The sequence below is a fragment of the Heterodontus francisci genome, chromosome 13 (assembly GCF_036365525.1).
Source record: "Heterodontus francisci isolate sHetFra1 chromosome 13, sHetFra1.hap1, whole genome shotgun sequence".
Lineage (NCBI taxonomy): Eukaryota > Metazoa > Chordata > Chondrichthyes > Heterodontiformes > Heterodontidae > Heterodontus > Heterodontus francisci.
In genome coordinates this window covers 115,359,447-115,373,947 of record NC_090383.1, presented here as the reverse complement: position 1 = coordinate 115,373,947, position 14,501 = coordinate 115,359,447, and the positions used below count along the sequence as shown (strand labels likewise).

The 14,501-nt window shown below is 45.1% G+C and overlaps 1 protein-coding gene across 5 annotated transcripts in view; it reads right to left on the bottom strand.

Moving 5' to 3' along the window:
- LOC137376153 (epithelial cell-transforming sequence 2 oncogene-like) overlaps positions 1-14,501 on the bottom strand; it is a 72,895-nt gene that overhangs the window by 31,633 nt on the left and 26,761 nt on the right. For 3 of the 5 annotated variants that reach the window (XM_068044177.1, XM_068044174.1, XM_068044178.1), the window contains 6 exons: positions 12,720-12,848; positions 10,860-10,952; positions 6,249-6,431; positions 5,373-5,476; positions 3,280-3,396; positions 172-264 (listed from right to left, as the gene is read on the bottom strand). In XM_068044177.1, the coding sequence (XP_067900278.1) occupies positions 172-264; positions 3,280-3,396; positions 5,373-5,476; positions 6,249-6,431; positions 10,860-10,952; positions 12,720-12,848 (719 nt within the window). The remainder of the gene's footprint in view (positions 1-171; positions 265-3,279; positions 3,397-5,372; positions 5,477-6,248; positions 6,432-10,859; positions 10,953-12,719; positions 12,849-14,501) is intronic. The other 2 variants (XM_068044175.1, XM_068044176.1) reach the window with 2 other exon arrangements.

The window sequence follows — 14,501 nt, the reverse complement described above, 5'->3', positions numbered from 1 at the left end:
CACACTTAAATTCCCAACCAGCTGAGACACCGATTTAAAATATGGGTTTCACATTCTATACCACAGTTGATTTAATCAGCAAACTGCACTCTGTCTCATCATTGCCAATTGAACACAGTAATCTCACACTCCCACCCACACGTGCTCATCATTCTCAGTCTGAGGACTCACCAGGTGAATCAGCTCCTGGAAGGTCTCCCTTTGCCTCTGAAGTGTGCGAGCAGCCTGCTCCATGCTCCCAGCTTCTGCCACCTCACCTTCCTGCTGGGATGAAAACAGAGAAAACCAGTATGGTTGAGTGGCGGGGTTTCTCCCCACCAGTCCTGAAGGTTTGTGCCGAAGTGTGGTTCTGTGAGGCACCCAGAGACTTCCACTCCCACAGCACACTGGCAACGCTTCATGTTAGAGTTAGGCTGTGCGGTTTTAAAAGACAAACTTGCATTTCTAAAGCGCCTTTCACAACCACGGGATGCCCCAAAACACTTCACAGCCCATTTTGAAGTGTAGTCACTGTTGTAAAGTAGGAAACGAAGCAATCAATTTGTGGACAGCAAGCTCCCATAAACAGCGATGTGATAGTGACCAGATAATCTGTATTTGTATTGTTGATTGAGGGATAAATATTGGCCAGGAGACTGGGGAGAACTCCCCTGCTCTTCTTCAAAATAGTACCTTGGGATCTTCTACGTTCACCTGAGAGGGAAGACGGTTTAACATCTCACCCGAAAGATGGCACCTCTGATGCTGCAGCACTCGTTCAGTACTGCACTGGAGTGTCAGCCTAGATTTTGTGATCAACTCTCTGGAGCGGATTCAGAGTCCTCCCCACTGAGCCAAAGCTGACCCCAACTGTTGTCCTGCAAATCGATTCCCGGTCAGAGATCAAGCCTGGAATCTTCCTGGTCGCTATGGGATTCTGTATTTGTCGGGAAGTGCCAGACCTGGCAAGCAATGTAGCCACTAAGCTCCCTTTATTTTTCTGCTGCTGCATGTTTCTTGAAATGGAAATCCTTTACTCGAGTATCATGATTTCCCAGACAAGACGACAAGAAATAGGAGCAGGAGTAGACCATACGGCCCATCGAGCCTGCTCCACCATTCAATACGATCATGGCTGATCTTGGGTTTCAATTCCACTCTCCTGCCCGCTCCCCATATCCCTCAATTCCCTGCAAGACCAAAAATCCATCTATCCCAGCCTTAAATGTATTCAATGATGGAGGATCCACCACCCTCTGGGATAGAGAATTCCAAAGATTCACAACCCTTTGAGTGAAGTAATTTCTCCTCATCTCAGTCCTGAATGATTGATCCCTTATCCTGAGACTGTGTCCCCGTGTTCTAGATTCCCTGACCAGTGGGAACAATCTCTCAGCTTCTACCCTATCAAGCCCTTTCAGAATCTTGTATGTCTCAATTAGATCATCTCTCATTCTTCTAAACTCCAGAGAATATAGGTCCAATTTACTCAGTCTCTCATCACAGGACAACCCCCTCATCCCAGAGATCAATTTACTAAATCTTCACTGTACTGCCTCCAGTGCAAGTATATCTCTTCTTAAATGTGGAGATCAAAACCAGGTACGGTCTCACCAAAGCCCTGTACAATTTTAGTAAGACTTCTTTATTCCTGTATTCCAATCCCTTTGCAATAAAGACCAGCATGCCATTTGCCTTCCTAATAGCCTGCAGCACCTGCATGTTAACTTTGTGCGTTCCTTGTACTAGTATCACCACGTCTCTCTGAACATCAACACTTACCAGTTTCACACCTTTTAAAAAATATGCTACTTTTCTAATCAAAGTGAACAACTTCACACTTCCCTACATAATATTCCATTTGCCAGCTTGTTGCCCACTCACTGTCTATATCTCTTTGCAGCCTCTCTACATCCTCCCCGCAGCTTACCTTTCCACCGAGCTTTGTATCATCTGCAAACTTTACTCTCTGCCTCTTCATCCAAGTCATTAATATAGAGTGTAAATAGCTGAGGCCCCAGCACTGATCCTTGCAGCACTCCACTATTCACTGCATGCCAACGTGAAAATGCCCCATTTATACCCACTCTTTGCTTCCTGTTAACCAATCCTCTATACACGCTAATATATTACTCAACTCCATGAGAACTTATCTTGCCTATTAATCTTTTATGTGGCACTTAATCGAATGCCTTTTGGAAATCCAGATATATTACATCTGCTGGTTCCCCTTTATCTTTTTTTATTTATTTTATAAAGAGATACAGCACTGAAACAGGCCCTTCAGCCCACCTGTGCTGACCATCAACCACCCATTTATACAAATCCTACATTAATCCCATATTCTTGACACATCTCCACCTTCCCTATATTCCCCTACCACCTACCTATACTAGGGGCAATTTACAATGGTCAATTTACCTTTCAACCTGCAAGTCTTTAGCTGTGGGAGGAAACCGGCGAAAACCCACGCGCTCACAGGGAGAACTTGCAAACTCTGCACAGGCAGTACCCAGAATCGAACCTGGGTCGCTGGAGCTGTGCGGCTGTGGTGCTAACCACTGCGCCGCCCCATCTACCCTACTATCTTATCTACCCTATTAGTTACATCCTCAAAAAACTCTTAATAAATTTGTCAATACAGGATCTCCCTTTAGTAAAACCATGCTGACTTGTTTTAATCATGAATGCTTTTCCAAGTGCAATGTTAAAACTTCTTCAATAGTTTCCATCATCTTCCCAACGACTGATGTCAGGCTAACTGGCCTGTAGTTCCCTGTTTTCTCTTTACCACCTTTCTTGAAAAGCGGTGAAACATTTGCCAACTTCCAATCTGACGGATCATTCCTGAATCTAAGGAGTTCTGGAAAATCAGAGGCATCGCATCCACTATCTCCGCAGCTATCTCTTTTAGAACCCTAGGATCACACAGCAGTGATTCAAAATATAACTATTTTGTTTACTTTTGAAACTATGGCAGGGTGGGGCATCCATCCTACAGGGTGGCTGGGCAGGTAACTACAGGAATGGGAGCACTGAACTAAAAATGATGGCCTACATGAGTTGTTATGATCTGGAATGTGCTGGAGAGGGCAGTAGAACAGATTCAATAATAACATTCAAAACGGAATTGGATAAATACTTTAAAAAAAAAAATTTGCAGGACTAAGGGGACAGAGCAGGGGAGTGGGGACTAACTGGATAGCTCTTTCAAAGAGCCGACAAAGCCACGATGGGCCGAATGGCCTCTTTCTATGCAGGTTGATTCTATGATTAAAGAAAGCAATTGGATGACTGTACCTTCACCAGGTCAATCCCTCGATCACCTTCTGTCAGGAATGTTTCACCAACTTTCAATAACTTGTTCTTCCTCGATCGGTCCTTAAGGAAGTCCGCAAGAAATTCCAGAGGGTTCTCCTGAGAAATAAGAACAACAGTTCACTTTGGTCCTGCTTGCATTATCCCAGGTGTCCCCCAAGTCAGAATACCTAATGAAGCATGTTTTGTACTGGAATTAGCTTCACATAACAGGCTTCTCATGAAGTGTATGAGAAATGGGAGAGGCTTCTTTAACTGCAACAAATACTTGCATTTCTATAGCACCTTTAATGTAGTAAAACATCCCAAGTCCCTTCACAGACAAAATTTGACAACAAGCCACATAAGAAGATATTAGGACAAAAACTTGATCAAAGAGGTTGGTTCTCAGGTGCATCTTAAAGGAGGAGCGAGGGGTACAGTGGTGGAGAGGTTTAGGGTGGGAATTCCAGAGCTTAGGGCCTTGACAGCCGAAGGCAGGGCCGCCAATGGTGGAGCAATGAAAATTGGGGACGCACAAAAAGCCATAAGGGAAGGAGCAGAGATCTCAGAGGGTTGGAGGTGGAGTGGGGGGGGGGTGGATGGTGACAGAGATAGACCAAGTAAGTTCTGCTTCAGTGTTGCAAACTGGACAGGTCAATCTGCAAGATGGATTTTGTAATATAGTGTCTCTAGCGAGAGAGGACACTGCAGAACCAGTTATTTTCACATGAACATTCCATGTTGCTTTTCTGCAGTTATTCTCCCAATGTCTGTCAATTAGGTAAAGGAGTCAGCCATGTTAAAAAAAACAACCTTTCGTAGTCATAAAAGTGATTTAATCAAGGCCAGGACAACATAGTAGATACTGATTAAGTTAACGGGAAACCAAAACTCTCAGGCTTTAAATAATCTGCCTCACAGATCCTTCTATGCATCATACATGGCAGAATACAAAATAAAAAGTTCTGAAGAAAATTGATGCAAAATAATAAAATTCCCGAGATGTTGTTCACAGTCCTGGGGCCTTTGGAAAATATAATTGTGAGGCCAGCAAGCTACCAAAGATACTAAAGTGAGTGCTGGCACCAGTGCCAGTGTGAGCCCAGCCAGCGCCAGTGTGAGGCTGGGGGGAAGGCAAAGAGGGGAAACAGGCAGCGAGAGGACCACAAGTGAAAAGAGGGCAGCCAGTGACTGGTGGAAGAGATGAAGCAACACAGACATCAGAGACTCAACACAATCACAGAGTGTCACACTAACACTGGAAAATCCTATTAGGCCATTGGGAGGGGATGGTAGTTAAAACATTCAGACAGTGATCATTCACATGGCCGAAAGCACCAGAAAAAGAAAATAAAAGATTGAAAAAATTACAACCCCCGGACCCTAGGATTTCAGACAGTATCAGGTGCATAGGGAAGGGCCGGGACCAGTCCTGTTCCACCCAGATCCACCCACAGGAATTTCAGAGTCTGAAGGTTCTAGATTTAATGTCTATGCTTTGTAATCCAGGGTTATCACCAGCACCCTGTATATCAGCCCAAAATTGCAGTGCAGCATGAAAAATGCCCCCATAGAATGTCCTCCTGAGCTCTCAGGCCATTTTCTTGCAATAAACCACAGAATCTTACAGCACAGGAGGAGGCCAATTGGCCCATCATGTCTGTGCCAGCTCTTTGAAGGAGCTATCCAATTAGTCCCACTCCCCCCAGCTCCTTCACCACAGCTCTGCAAAATTTCAAGTATTTATCCAACTTCCTTTCGAAAGTTACTATTGAATCTGCTTCCACTGCCCCTTCAGGCAATACATTCCAGATCACAACTCACTGTGAAAAAATAAATTCTCATCTTCCCCCTCCAGCTTTTGCCAATTATCTTAAAACTGCGTCCTCTGCTTACCGACCCAGCTGCCTGTGGAAATAGTTTCTCCTTATGTACTCTAATTTTGAACACCTCTAATAAATTTCCCCTTAATCTTCTCTGCTCGGAGGAGAACAATCCCAGCTTCTCCAGTCTCCCCATGCAACTTGGTGCCATTCCAGCCTTTAATAGCTTATCCCTGAGGGAACAACAGGGTTGCTTCCGACTGTACTTACCCGCTTTTCCCTTGACACAGCGATCAGTCCCTCAGTTAAAGCTTGAGCAATTTCCTGGTTTTCCTGGACTTCCATTGCACTCATTGAGTCAAACATTAGCTGCCCTACAGGGAAATAAAGTGCACAAATTACACTGAACAACAGGACTGGCTTAAACCTGCACCAGGCTTTAAACCTCTCACCCGCACTGATATAATTGACAGTTTAAGTAACTCAGGTTTCAGAAGTTGCACAAACAGACTGCAGGGTATGTGCTCAGGGAAAGAAGAGTAAGGGAAAACAAGAACTGAGGGAAACAGAGAATGGAGAAAGGATTAAAATAAGGTGTCAGGAGAGTGAAGGAAGGAAATTGGAAATAAGATAGCTTAAAAGAATGAGATAGCGAGAGCAAAGAAAGAGAGGAAGGGAAAAAGGTGAGAGATGGTCAAAAGGAGAGCGGAAAAGTAGAGAAAGAGAAAGAAAAGTGAAAGGAAAGCAATGATTTAGGAAGTAGGAAAGCTTTACATTAATCTTCCACATCAATTTTCATAATTCAGAGCTCTACTGAATTCCGAGCAGAGACTGCCAGGATTCTGGGAGAGCAAGAGCTCTAGAGAGCTGGTTAGATTTTCACTGGGAAAATTACAAGATCTGCTTATCAAGATTAGCTAAAAACATTTCTGGCAACTGTACAAGTATTGAGTATTTAAACAATTAGCAGCAAACAAGGAATAATATGTAATAAAAGCAAAATACTGCAGATGCTGGATATCTGAAATAAAAACAAAAATGCTGGAAATACTCAGCAGGTCTGGCAGCATCTTTGGAGAGAGAAGCAGAGTTACCGTTTTAGGTCAGTGATCTTTCATCAGGAATAAAATTTGTTTGCAATCCTACCGATCATCTTTGCACAGACGTCTCCTTGCAGGTGCCTGAAGTACAGCTTCATCTGCTTGCGGACAGTTCTCAGCACTTCCTCCTGTATATGTGCCATCCTGCTCCATGCCTGCAGCTTCTCCTCATTGAAGTACACGTCTGGGGGAGCTGGATCCTCACGATCCCATAGCCACTCGCTGAGGACTAATAGGCAAGAGAGCAAACTCTCAAATTTATTGCGAGAGAAACTCGGATTATTAACGCCTGTGAATAGTAGAGCACTTCGGGAGCACTCACGTATCCCAACTCACGGCAGGTCTTGTTCACCCATTACCCCTGTGTTCATATGAATTAGGGAGCAGGAGTAGGCCATTCAGCCCCTCGGACCTGCTCCACCATTCAATAAGTTAATGGCTGAACTGATTACTCCACATTTCCACCTACCCCGATAACCTTCCACCCCCTTGCTTATCAAGAATCTATCTACCTCTGCCTTAAAAATATTCAAAGACTCTACTTCCACCGCCTTTTGAGGAAGAGAATTCCAAAGACTCACGACCATCAGAGAGAAATAAATTTCTCCTCATCTCTGTCTTAAATGAGCAACCCCTTATTCTTAAACAGTGACCCCTAGTTCTAGATTCTGCCACAAGGGGAAACATCCTTTCCATATCTACCCTGTCAAGACCCCTCAGGATCTAATATGTTTCAATCAAGTCGCCTCTTACTCTTCTAAATTCCAGCAGATAAAACCTAGCCTGTCCAACCTTTCCTCATAAGACAACCCACCCATTCCAGGTATTAGTCTAGTAAACATTCTCTGAATTGCTTCCAACGCATTTACATCCTTCCTTAAATAAGGAGACCAGTACTGTACACAGTACTCCAGATGTGGGTCTCACCAATGCCCTCTATAGCTGAAGCATAACCTCCCTACTTTTGTATTCAATTCCCCTTGCAATAAACAATAACATTCTATTAGCTTTCCTAATTATGTGCTGTACCTGCATACTAACCTTTTGCAATTCATGCACTAGGACACCCAGATCCCTCTGCATTTCAGAGCTCTGCAATCTCTCACCATTTAGATAATATGCTTCTTTTTTATTCTTCCTGCCAAAGTGGACAATTTCACACTTTCCCACATTATACTCCATTTGCCAGGTCTTTGCCCACTCACTTAACCTATCTGTATCCCTTTGTAGCCCCCTTATGTCCTCTTCACAAGTTACATTCCTACCTATCTTTGTGTCATCAGCAAATTTAGCAACCATACCTTCGGTCCCTTCATCTAAGTCATTTATATAAATTGGAAAAAGTTGAGGCCCCAGCACAGATCCCTGTGGCACACCACTCGTTACATCTTGCCAACCAGAAAATGACCCATTTATGCCAACTCTTTGTTTCCATGCCAATATGTTAACCCCTACACCATGAGCTTTTATTTTCTGCAATAATCTTTGATCTGGCACCTTATCAAATACCTTCTGGAAATCTAAGTACAATACATCCACCGGTTCCCCTTTATCCACAGCACATGTAACTCCCTCAAAGAACTCCAATAAATTGATTAAACATGATTTCCCGTTCACAAAACCATGTTGACTCTGCTTGATTACCTTGAATTTTTCTAAATGCCCTGCTAAATGTCTTTAATAGTAGCTTCTAACATTTTCCCTAAGATATGTTAAGCTAACTGGCCTGTGGTTTCCTGCTTTCTGTCTCCCTCCCTTTTTGAATAAAGGAGCTACATTCACTATTTTCCAATCTAACGGAACCTCCCCCGAATCTAGGGAATTTTGGAAAATTAAAACTAACGCTCACTGACCTACATTGGTTTTTGATCCCCGATCACCTCCATTTTACAAACCTCATTCTCCTGTTCAAATCCTTCCATGGCCTTGAGCTTCCCTATCTCTGTAATCTCCTCCATCCCTACAACCCTCCGAGTTTGCACTCCTCTAATTCTGGTCTCCTGAATTTAATTGTTCCACTATTGGCGGCCATGCCTTCAGCTGCCTGGGGTTTAAGCTTCAGAATTCCCTCCCTAAACCTCTCTAACTTCTTTTAAGAAGATCTTTAAAACCTAGCACATCGACCAAGCTCTCAGTCACCTCATGTGCTCCTGATGTGGCTCAGTGTCAATGTTTATCTGAATTTTTAAAAATCGTTTGTTGGACAGAATTTATTGTCCATCCCTAATTGCCCTTGAACTGAGTGGCTTGCTAGACCTTTTCAGAGGGCATTTAAGAGTCAGTCGCATTGCTGTGGGTCTGAAGTCACATGTAAGCCAGACCAGGTAAGGACAGCAGATTTCCTTCCCTAAAGGACATTAGTGAACCAGATGGGTTTTTACAACAATCAACAATGGTTTCATCACCATGTCAGGTTGGTGTGGAACTTGGAGGGGAACTTTCTGATGGTGGTGTTCTCATGCATCTGCTGTCCTTGTCCTTCTAGGTGATAGGTCACCATTAGACTAGCTTTTTAATTCCAGATTGATTATTTGAATTCAAATTTCACCATCTACCGTGGTGGGGTTTGAACTCATGCACCCAGAGCATTAGTCTGGGCTCTGGATTACTAGACCAATAACATTACCACTATGCCACCGTCTCTCCCTTCACTCCTGTGAAGTACCATGGGATAGTTTATTACATTAAAAGGTGCTATAGAAATGCAAGCCATTGTTATTGCTGCTCAATTGTTTTCATGCTGAGGAACCAAAGGTGAAGGGACAAGACCCGTAATACGTGGGACAGTGTCGGAACATGAAAGACTAAACTATCCCTCCACCCTGTAACCTCAAACAACCTTTTCAACTCATTGGTTCTCCTTGGCAGGGCTGAAGGGGAAAAGGGGAGCTAAAACAATGAGTGAAAGGGACACCCAAATTAAGGGGGGAAGTGATGCCTAACGCTCGACCCCAGTCTGGAGGTTGTGCTGTGTCAGGAGGCAGCACAGTGTTTGCCGTTGTTATTCAGCATTGCAGCACGGCTGAAAAGAGGTGGGAGGTGGGTTTGAGGTATAGCTGACCAGGACTGTAACTTGCTGTGTGAGCCCTATGCTGCTTGTTACCAGAAGTTGTCCTTACAGTGAACGTCACAGCTCTTTCCTTTTATTTTTCATTCTCAGGATGGCAAGGCCAGCATTTAATGCCCATCCCCAATTGCCCTTGAGAAGGTGGTGGTGAGCCCCCTTCTTGAACCGCTGCAGTCCATGGGTGTAGGTACACCCACTGTGCTGTACGGAAGGGGGTTCCAGGATTTTGACCCAATGACAGTGAAGAAACAGCAATATATTTCGAAGTCAGGATGGTATGTGACTTGGAGGGAAAATTGCAGATGGTGGTGTTCCCATGCATCTGTTGCCCTTGTCCTTCTAGGTGGTAGAGGTCGTGGGTTTGGAAGGTGCTGTGAAGGAGCCTTGGTGAGTTGCTGCAGTGCATCTTATAGATGGTACACACTGCTGCCACTGTGCGTCAGTGGTGGAGGGAGTGAACATTTAAGGTGGTGGATGGGGTGCCAATCAAGCAGATGCATGTGGTTCTCTGCTGACTTGGTCCCCATGAGGCCAACTCCCCATTCTTGTTTCTAGTTATGTGAAATGGTACTTGCAGGTATGGTTGTGGTATTTTGGCGGGTGTACCCAATGCATTGGTCATCCTGACATCCCTTCTTCCTTCCAGCACACTGAAAGCAGGACATACCCGTGATTGGGTGTTTCCAAGGAATCTTCTGGAAAAATAGTTCCTCAGACAATCACAGGTGTGGTGATCCAGCTTTCCTTAGAAACCGGAGCCTCCACATGCCCCAGTTGATGTCACAGTGAGGTATGTGTACCTGATGTAACTGTGAGGATCCCAGAGGGTCCAGTATACTCTGCCCTGCCTCTGCTGACCTTCCATTTCCAGGAAGCTAAGTTAGGAGAGTTCCCATTGGGAAGCCCATTTCTGGCAGCAATGGATCATAGGGGGATAGAGGAAGCGGAAAATTAACTGCTACAAAAATGTCTCAAAACCTAAGTGGGCATGGCAATTCTCAGCTATTGTTGCACCCTTCAAATAACCTTGTAAATCCTGCCTAGCAGACATTAAACATGGGCATAAATATCATTGAGCATCCTGGCTGCATGAACCTTAGGAGTTGTTTCCAGCCTAATTTGAAAATGTTAATGAACCTCCTGACTGTTTGAGGTCAGTGTTTCACATCCCTGGTAACCCGCCTCGCTCCAGCTGATAGAAATATGCAAGATACACAAAACGGGCGGAGATCCAGTGTAGTGGAGCCTCGCCCATTTTTCCGCCTGAGCAGGTTCAAGTAGATGATCCAGGCTGACTAATGAATGCTGAGATTGAGCTGCTTCTGTCATAGGGGTTTACATCCGTTTAGCACAGAATGCATCAGGCAGGAACTTGATAGCATGGCGGTATCATTGAATTGTGGGAAGGACAAGGTAGAACTCAAAGCTGCTCGTGGTCATACCACAGGCAAAGGGATGGCAAAACGGCCCCTAGTGAATGAAGCACAGTGCTTGCTACAATATTGATTGGTTCAGCACCCTGCCCAGTTTGCTATGCTGTACTTTGGGAACCAAACACACCAATATGTCCATGAGATGCAAAGTACTCACTGTGTTGGTAGGATCCTGTTGCTATCCCAGTTGGTGAGCTGTAGTATACGGCAGTCAATGCAGACAGCTGGGACAGGAGTTCCATTCCTGCCTCTGGCCACAGAGAACGATGGGTTAAATTCAGAAGTAAAATAAGGGATGTTCAGAACTTTTAAGAACAGGGAAGGGCTGTTAGGCCCAATATGCCTCTCTCTATCTTTCTCTCTGGTAGATACAGGCCCCAGCTCTCTAATCTCTTACCATTCCCCTCAAACCTTTTCTCTTCAGAAATGCATCTAGCTTAGCGTTGTAAAATAATTAGCTGCCCGCCGCACGTGGAGAATTGAGAATCCACATGTTGATTCTCTGATCCAGACGTGGTTATTTGGGAATCCAGATGTGGCTAATTACATTTCTAATTATGTAAGAAAAAATGAGTGATAGGCAGTGTCGTTGGGAGTGTGCTCACTTGTACGGGAACATTAACCTTTTTTTTGTGCATTTTGGTAAAACAGTAAAACCAAAAGCAGAGTGAGCAAGTGTTATTTGATGGTATGACTGCTTTGCTTTCATGGTTACAGAATGCTGGGAGATGTTTGTTCAGTACATTTACCTGTATTGTGGAGTCTGTGTAAGAGGTTTTCTACTCATATCAGTGCACGTGACTAAATAGTCAGAAATTGGACAATGATGTTTACCTTTTCAACCCATTCTTTTCTCTCAATCAGTGGCATTCCCTGTTAACTTAACATCAAACGTCACTGCACTGTATAATCAAATTTTAGTGAGGGGTCAGAGAGCGGAGGTCAGGAGGCACTGGGTGTGCTGTAATAGCGACATGGCAGTGTTGGTACTTTGCAACTAACTGGGCTAAAGGGAATTCTTCATCGGAACTGATAGAGAGGAAGATTTCCTCTGTGCACTACCTGTAACAAAGTTGTAAACCCATTGCTGCTGAAAATTCATCTCTGCCCCACTTACTAACTATTGTGGCTCAGTTGCTAGCACTCTCCCCTCTGAGTCAGAAGGTTGTGGGTTTAAGTCCCACTCCGCAGACCTGAGCACAAAATTCAGACTGGCACTCCAGTGCAGTACTGAGGGAGGGCTGCACTATCAGAGGTGCTGTCTTTTGGATGAGGCGTTAAACCGAGGCCCCGTCTGCCCTCTCAGGTGGATGTAAAAGAACCCTTGGCACCATTTTGAAGAAGAACAGGAGAATTTTCCCCAGTCTCCTGGTCAATATTTATCCCTCCACCCACATAATAAAAAATGGATTACCTGGTCATTATATCATTGCCGCTTGTGGGAGCTTGCTGTGCGAAAATTTGCTGCTGCATTTCCTACATTACAACAGCAGCTACATTTCGAGAGTATTTAATTGGTTGTAAAGTGATTTGGGACATCCTGAGGTTGTGAAAGGCGCTATATAAATGCAAGTTCTCTCCTCAAAAGACACGGTAGGACGAAGTGTAGATAACAGAATGGCCAGAAATTTGGAGATTTATAGCCCAGGAAGAGTCAATGTTTTTGGGGTAATGTTGGGTAGTGGGATGGGGAGTGGGGAGAAAACGGTCTAAAAAGCCCTCAGCCTTCTGTTTTGCATTCTAGAAGCTTCCTCACCACCCCCTCCACCCACCCCCCAAAAAAAACTAGATATCCCAGTCCAAAGTTGGACAGGCTGAAAGAGGCCTCAGGCCTAGGATGAAATCTGTAGCTCGTCTCTGACAGAAAAACTGTGTACTCGGTGAGAGTGAACACAATAGAAAGAAACTTCTACAACAAATTCCCACTCCAGACCAGTTGGTACTGGTTCCAACTGGATGACTGCAGAAATTATTTCACATCTCTTCATATCCTAAACTTCAAGAACAGGAAACTAACCTGACCCAGCCAATGGCACAAAGATATCGATGTGGCCCCCGTGTTCCTGCGGCAGGACACAGCTGCTCAGATTCTCCCAGAATCCTCTTATCTTGGCCTCCGGAAGATTCTTTGAACTGATTTTACAGCCTGGAACAAAGAACAAAATGGGAGCGATTACAGAGAAAATCCCCTCCCATCAGTAATGTTGCTGCAAAAGGATTTTCTGTTTTGCTGATTCTTTTTCCAGTTAATTTACTGACAAGAGGAATTTCAATCTAAAACTTTACTTTTCTCTTAGTCTGGAGCCAAAATAAAAGTAATTTGGGAGTTTAACTATTTTCTGCGAACAATTTATTATTTTTCACGTTGCCTTGGAGGGTCTCAGCAAAACACTTCCTGAACCCAAAGATTTCAGCCGGGCTTTAAGGTGAGCTGGGCTGATCGATCTTTTAGTCTGCAAACACAGATTCGCAACGGTAATGGGAATCTGGGAATTGCTCCCCCAAAACGTTGTGGATGTTGATTCAATGGAAATTTTCAAGATCAATAGATTTTTGTTGGTTGTGGAGTAAAGACAGAGAATGGAGCTGCCAATCAGTCATTCTCTCATTGAATGGTTAAGCCGGATTGTTGGGCTGAATGGCCTCCTCCTATTCCCAATGTCAAACAGGATCAGGTTGCAATTGCCTACCCCTCCCCCCATGCAAAAAAAGTCTGACAGCCCGAGTTAAGCAGTGGGAGAGCTCGGGCTGCATTTTGTCGGAGCGGTGGTGTCCTCAACGATAGACTGCTTGGGGAAACTCCAGCCGGATTATGTGCCAATCAAGCAGCTAATGAGCTGCCATCAGGGCTCCCGTCCCTTTAAGGGGTGAGAGCCCGCCTCAAAGGGCTGCCAGCCAATCGGAGGGGGTCCCCAGGCCCAGTCTGACAGGCCCCGTTGGAGGGGGTGGTTGGTGAGGGCAGTGAGGGGCTTTTGCTGCAGGGACGACTATTGCAGCTGGGGGACCCTCCAAGGGCCACAGGGTGCCTGATTAGGAGTGCCCCCTCCCCCACCACCTTAGCCCACAGGGAGGTCACCAAGGTTCATCAGGCAGTCTCCCCACGTGGCAGAGGGCCCACCCACCGATGGTAAAATGTCAGTGGTGGCAGCGGGAAGAGGCCTTTAACTAGCCACAAGTGGCACAATTGGCCTCTGGGCGGCAGAACCATCCTCCACCTTCCCCGCTACTGGCAAAATGCCATAGCGACGGGAGGGCAACAGTCAGTCCACCACCCCTGCCCCTGATTTTTCAGCCCATGCCCCCTATCTCACTCCTGCAGGCCCCTTAAAATTCAGTCCCTAGTCTTAGAACCATAGAAAAATTGCAGCACTGAAGGAGGCCATTCAGCCCATAGTGTCTGTGCCACCCAAGAAAACTAGCCACCCCATCTAATCCCACCTTGCAGCACCTGGTCCATAGCCTCGCAGGTTACAGCACTTCAGGTGCATGTCCAGGTACCTTTTAAAAGAATTGAGGGTTTATGCCTCCACCATCATTCCTGACAGCGAATTCCAGACACACACCACCCTCTGGGTGAAAAAGTTTTTCCTCATGTCCCCTCTAATCCTTCTACCCATCACCTTAAATCTGTGCCCCCTGGTAATTGACCTTCCCCCCAGGGGAAACAGGTCCTTCCTGTCTACTCTGTCTAAGCCCCTCATAATTTTGTACACCTCAATTAAAAAGTCACCCCTCAGCCTCCTCTGTTCTAAGGAAAACAACCCTAGCTGATCCAATCTTTCCTCATTGCTGCATCTTT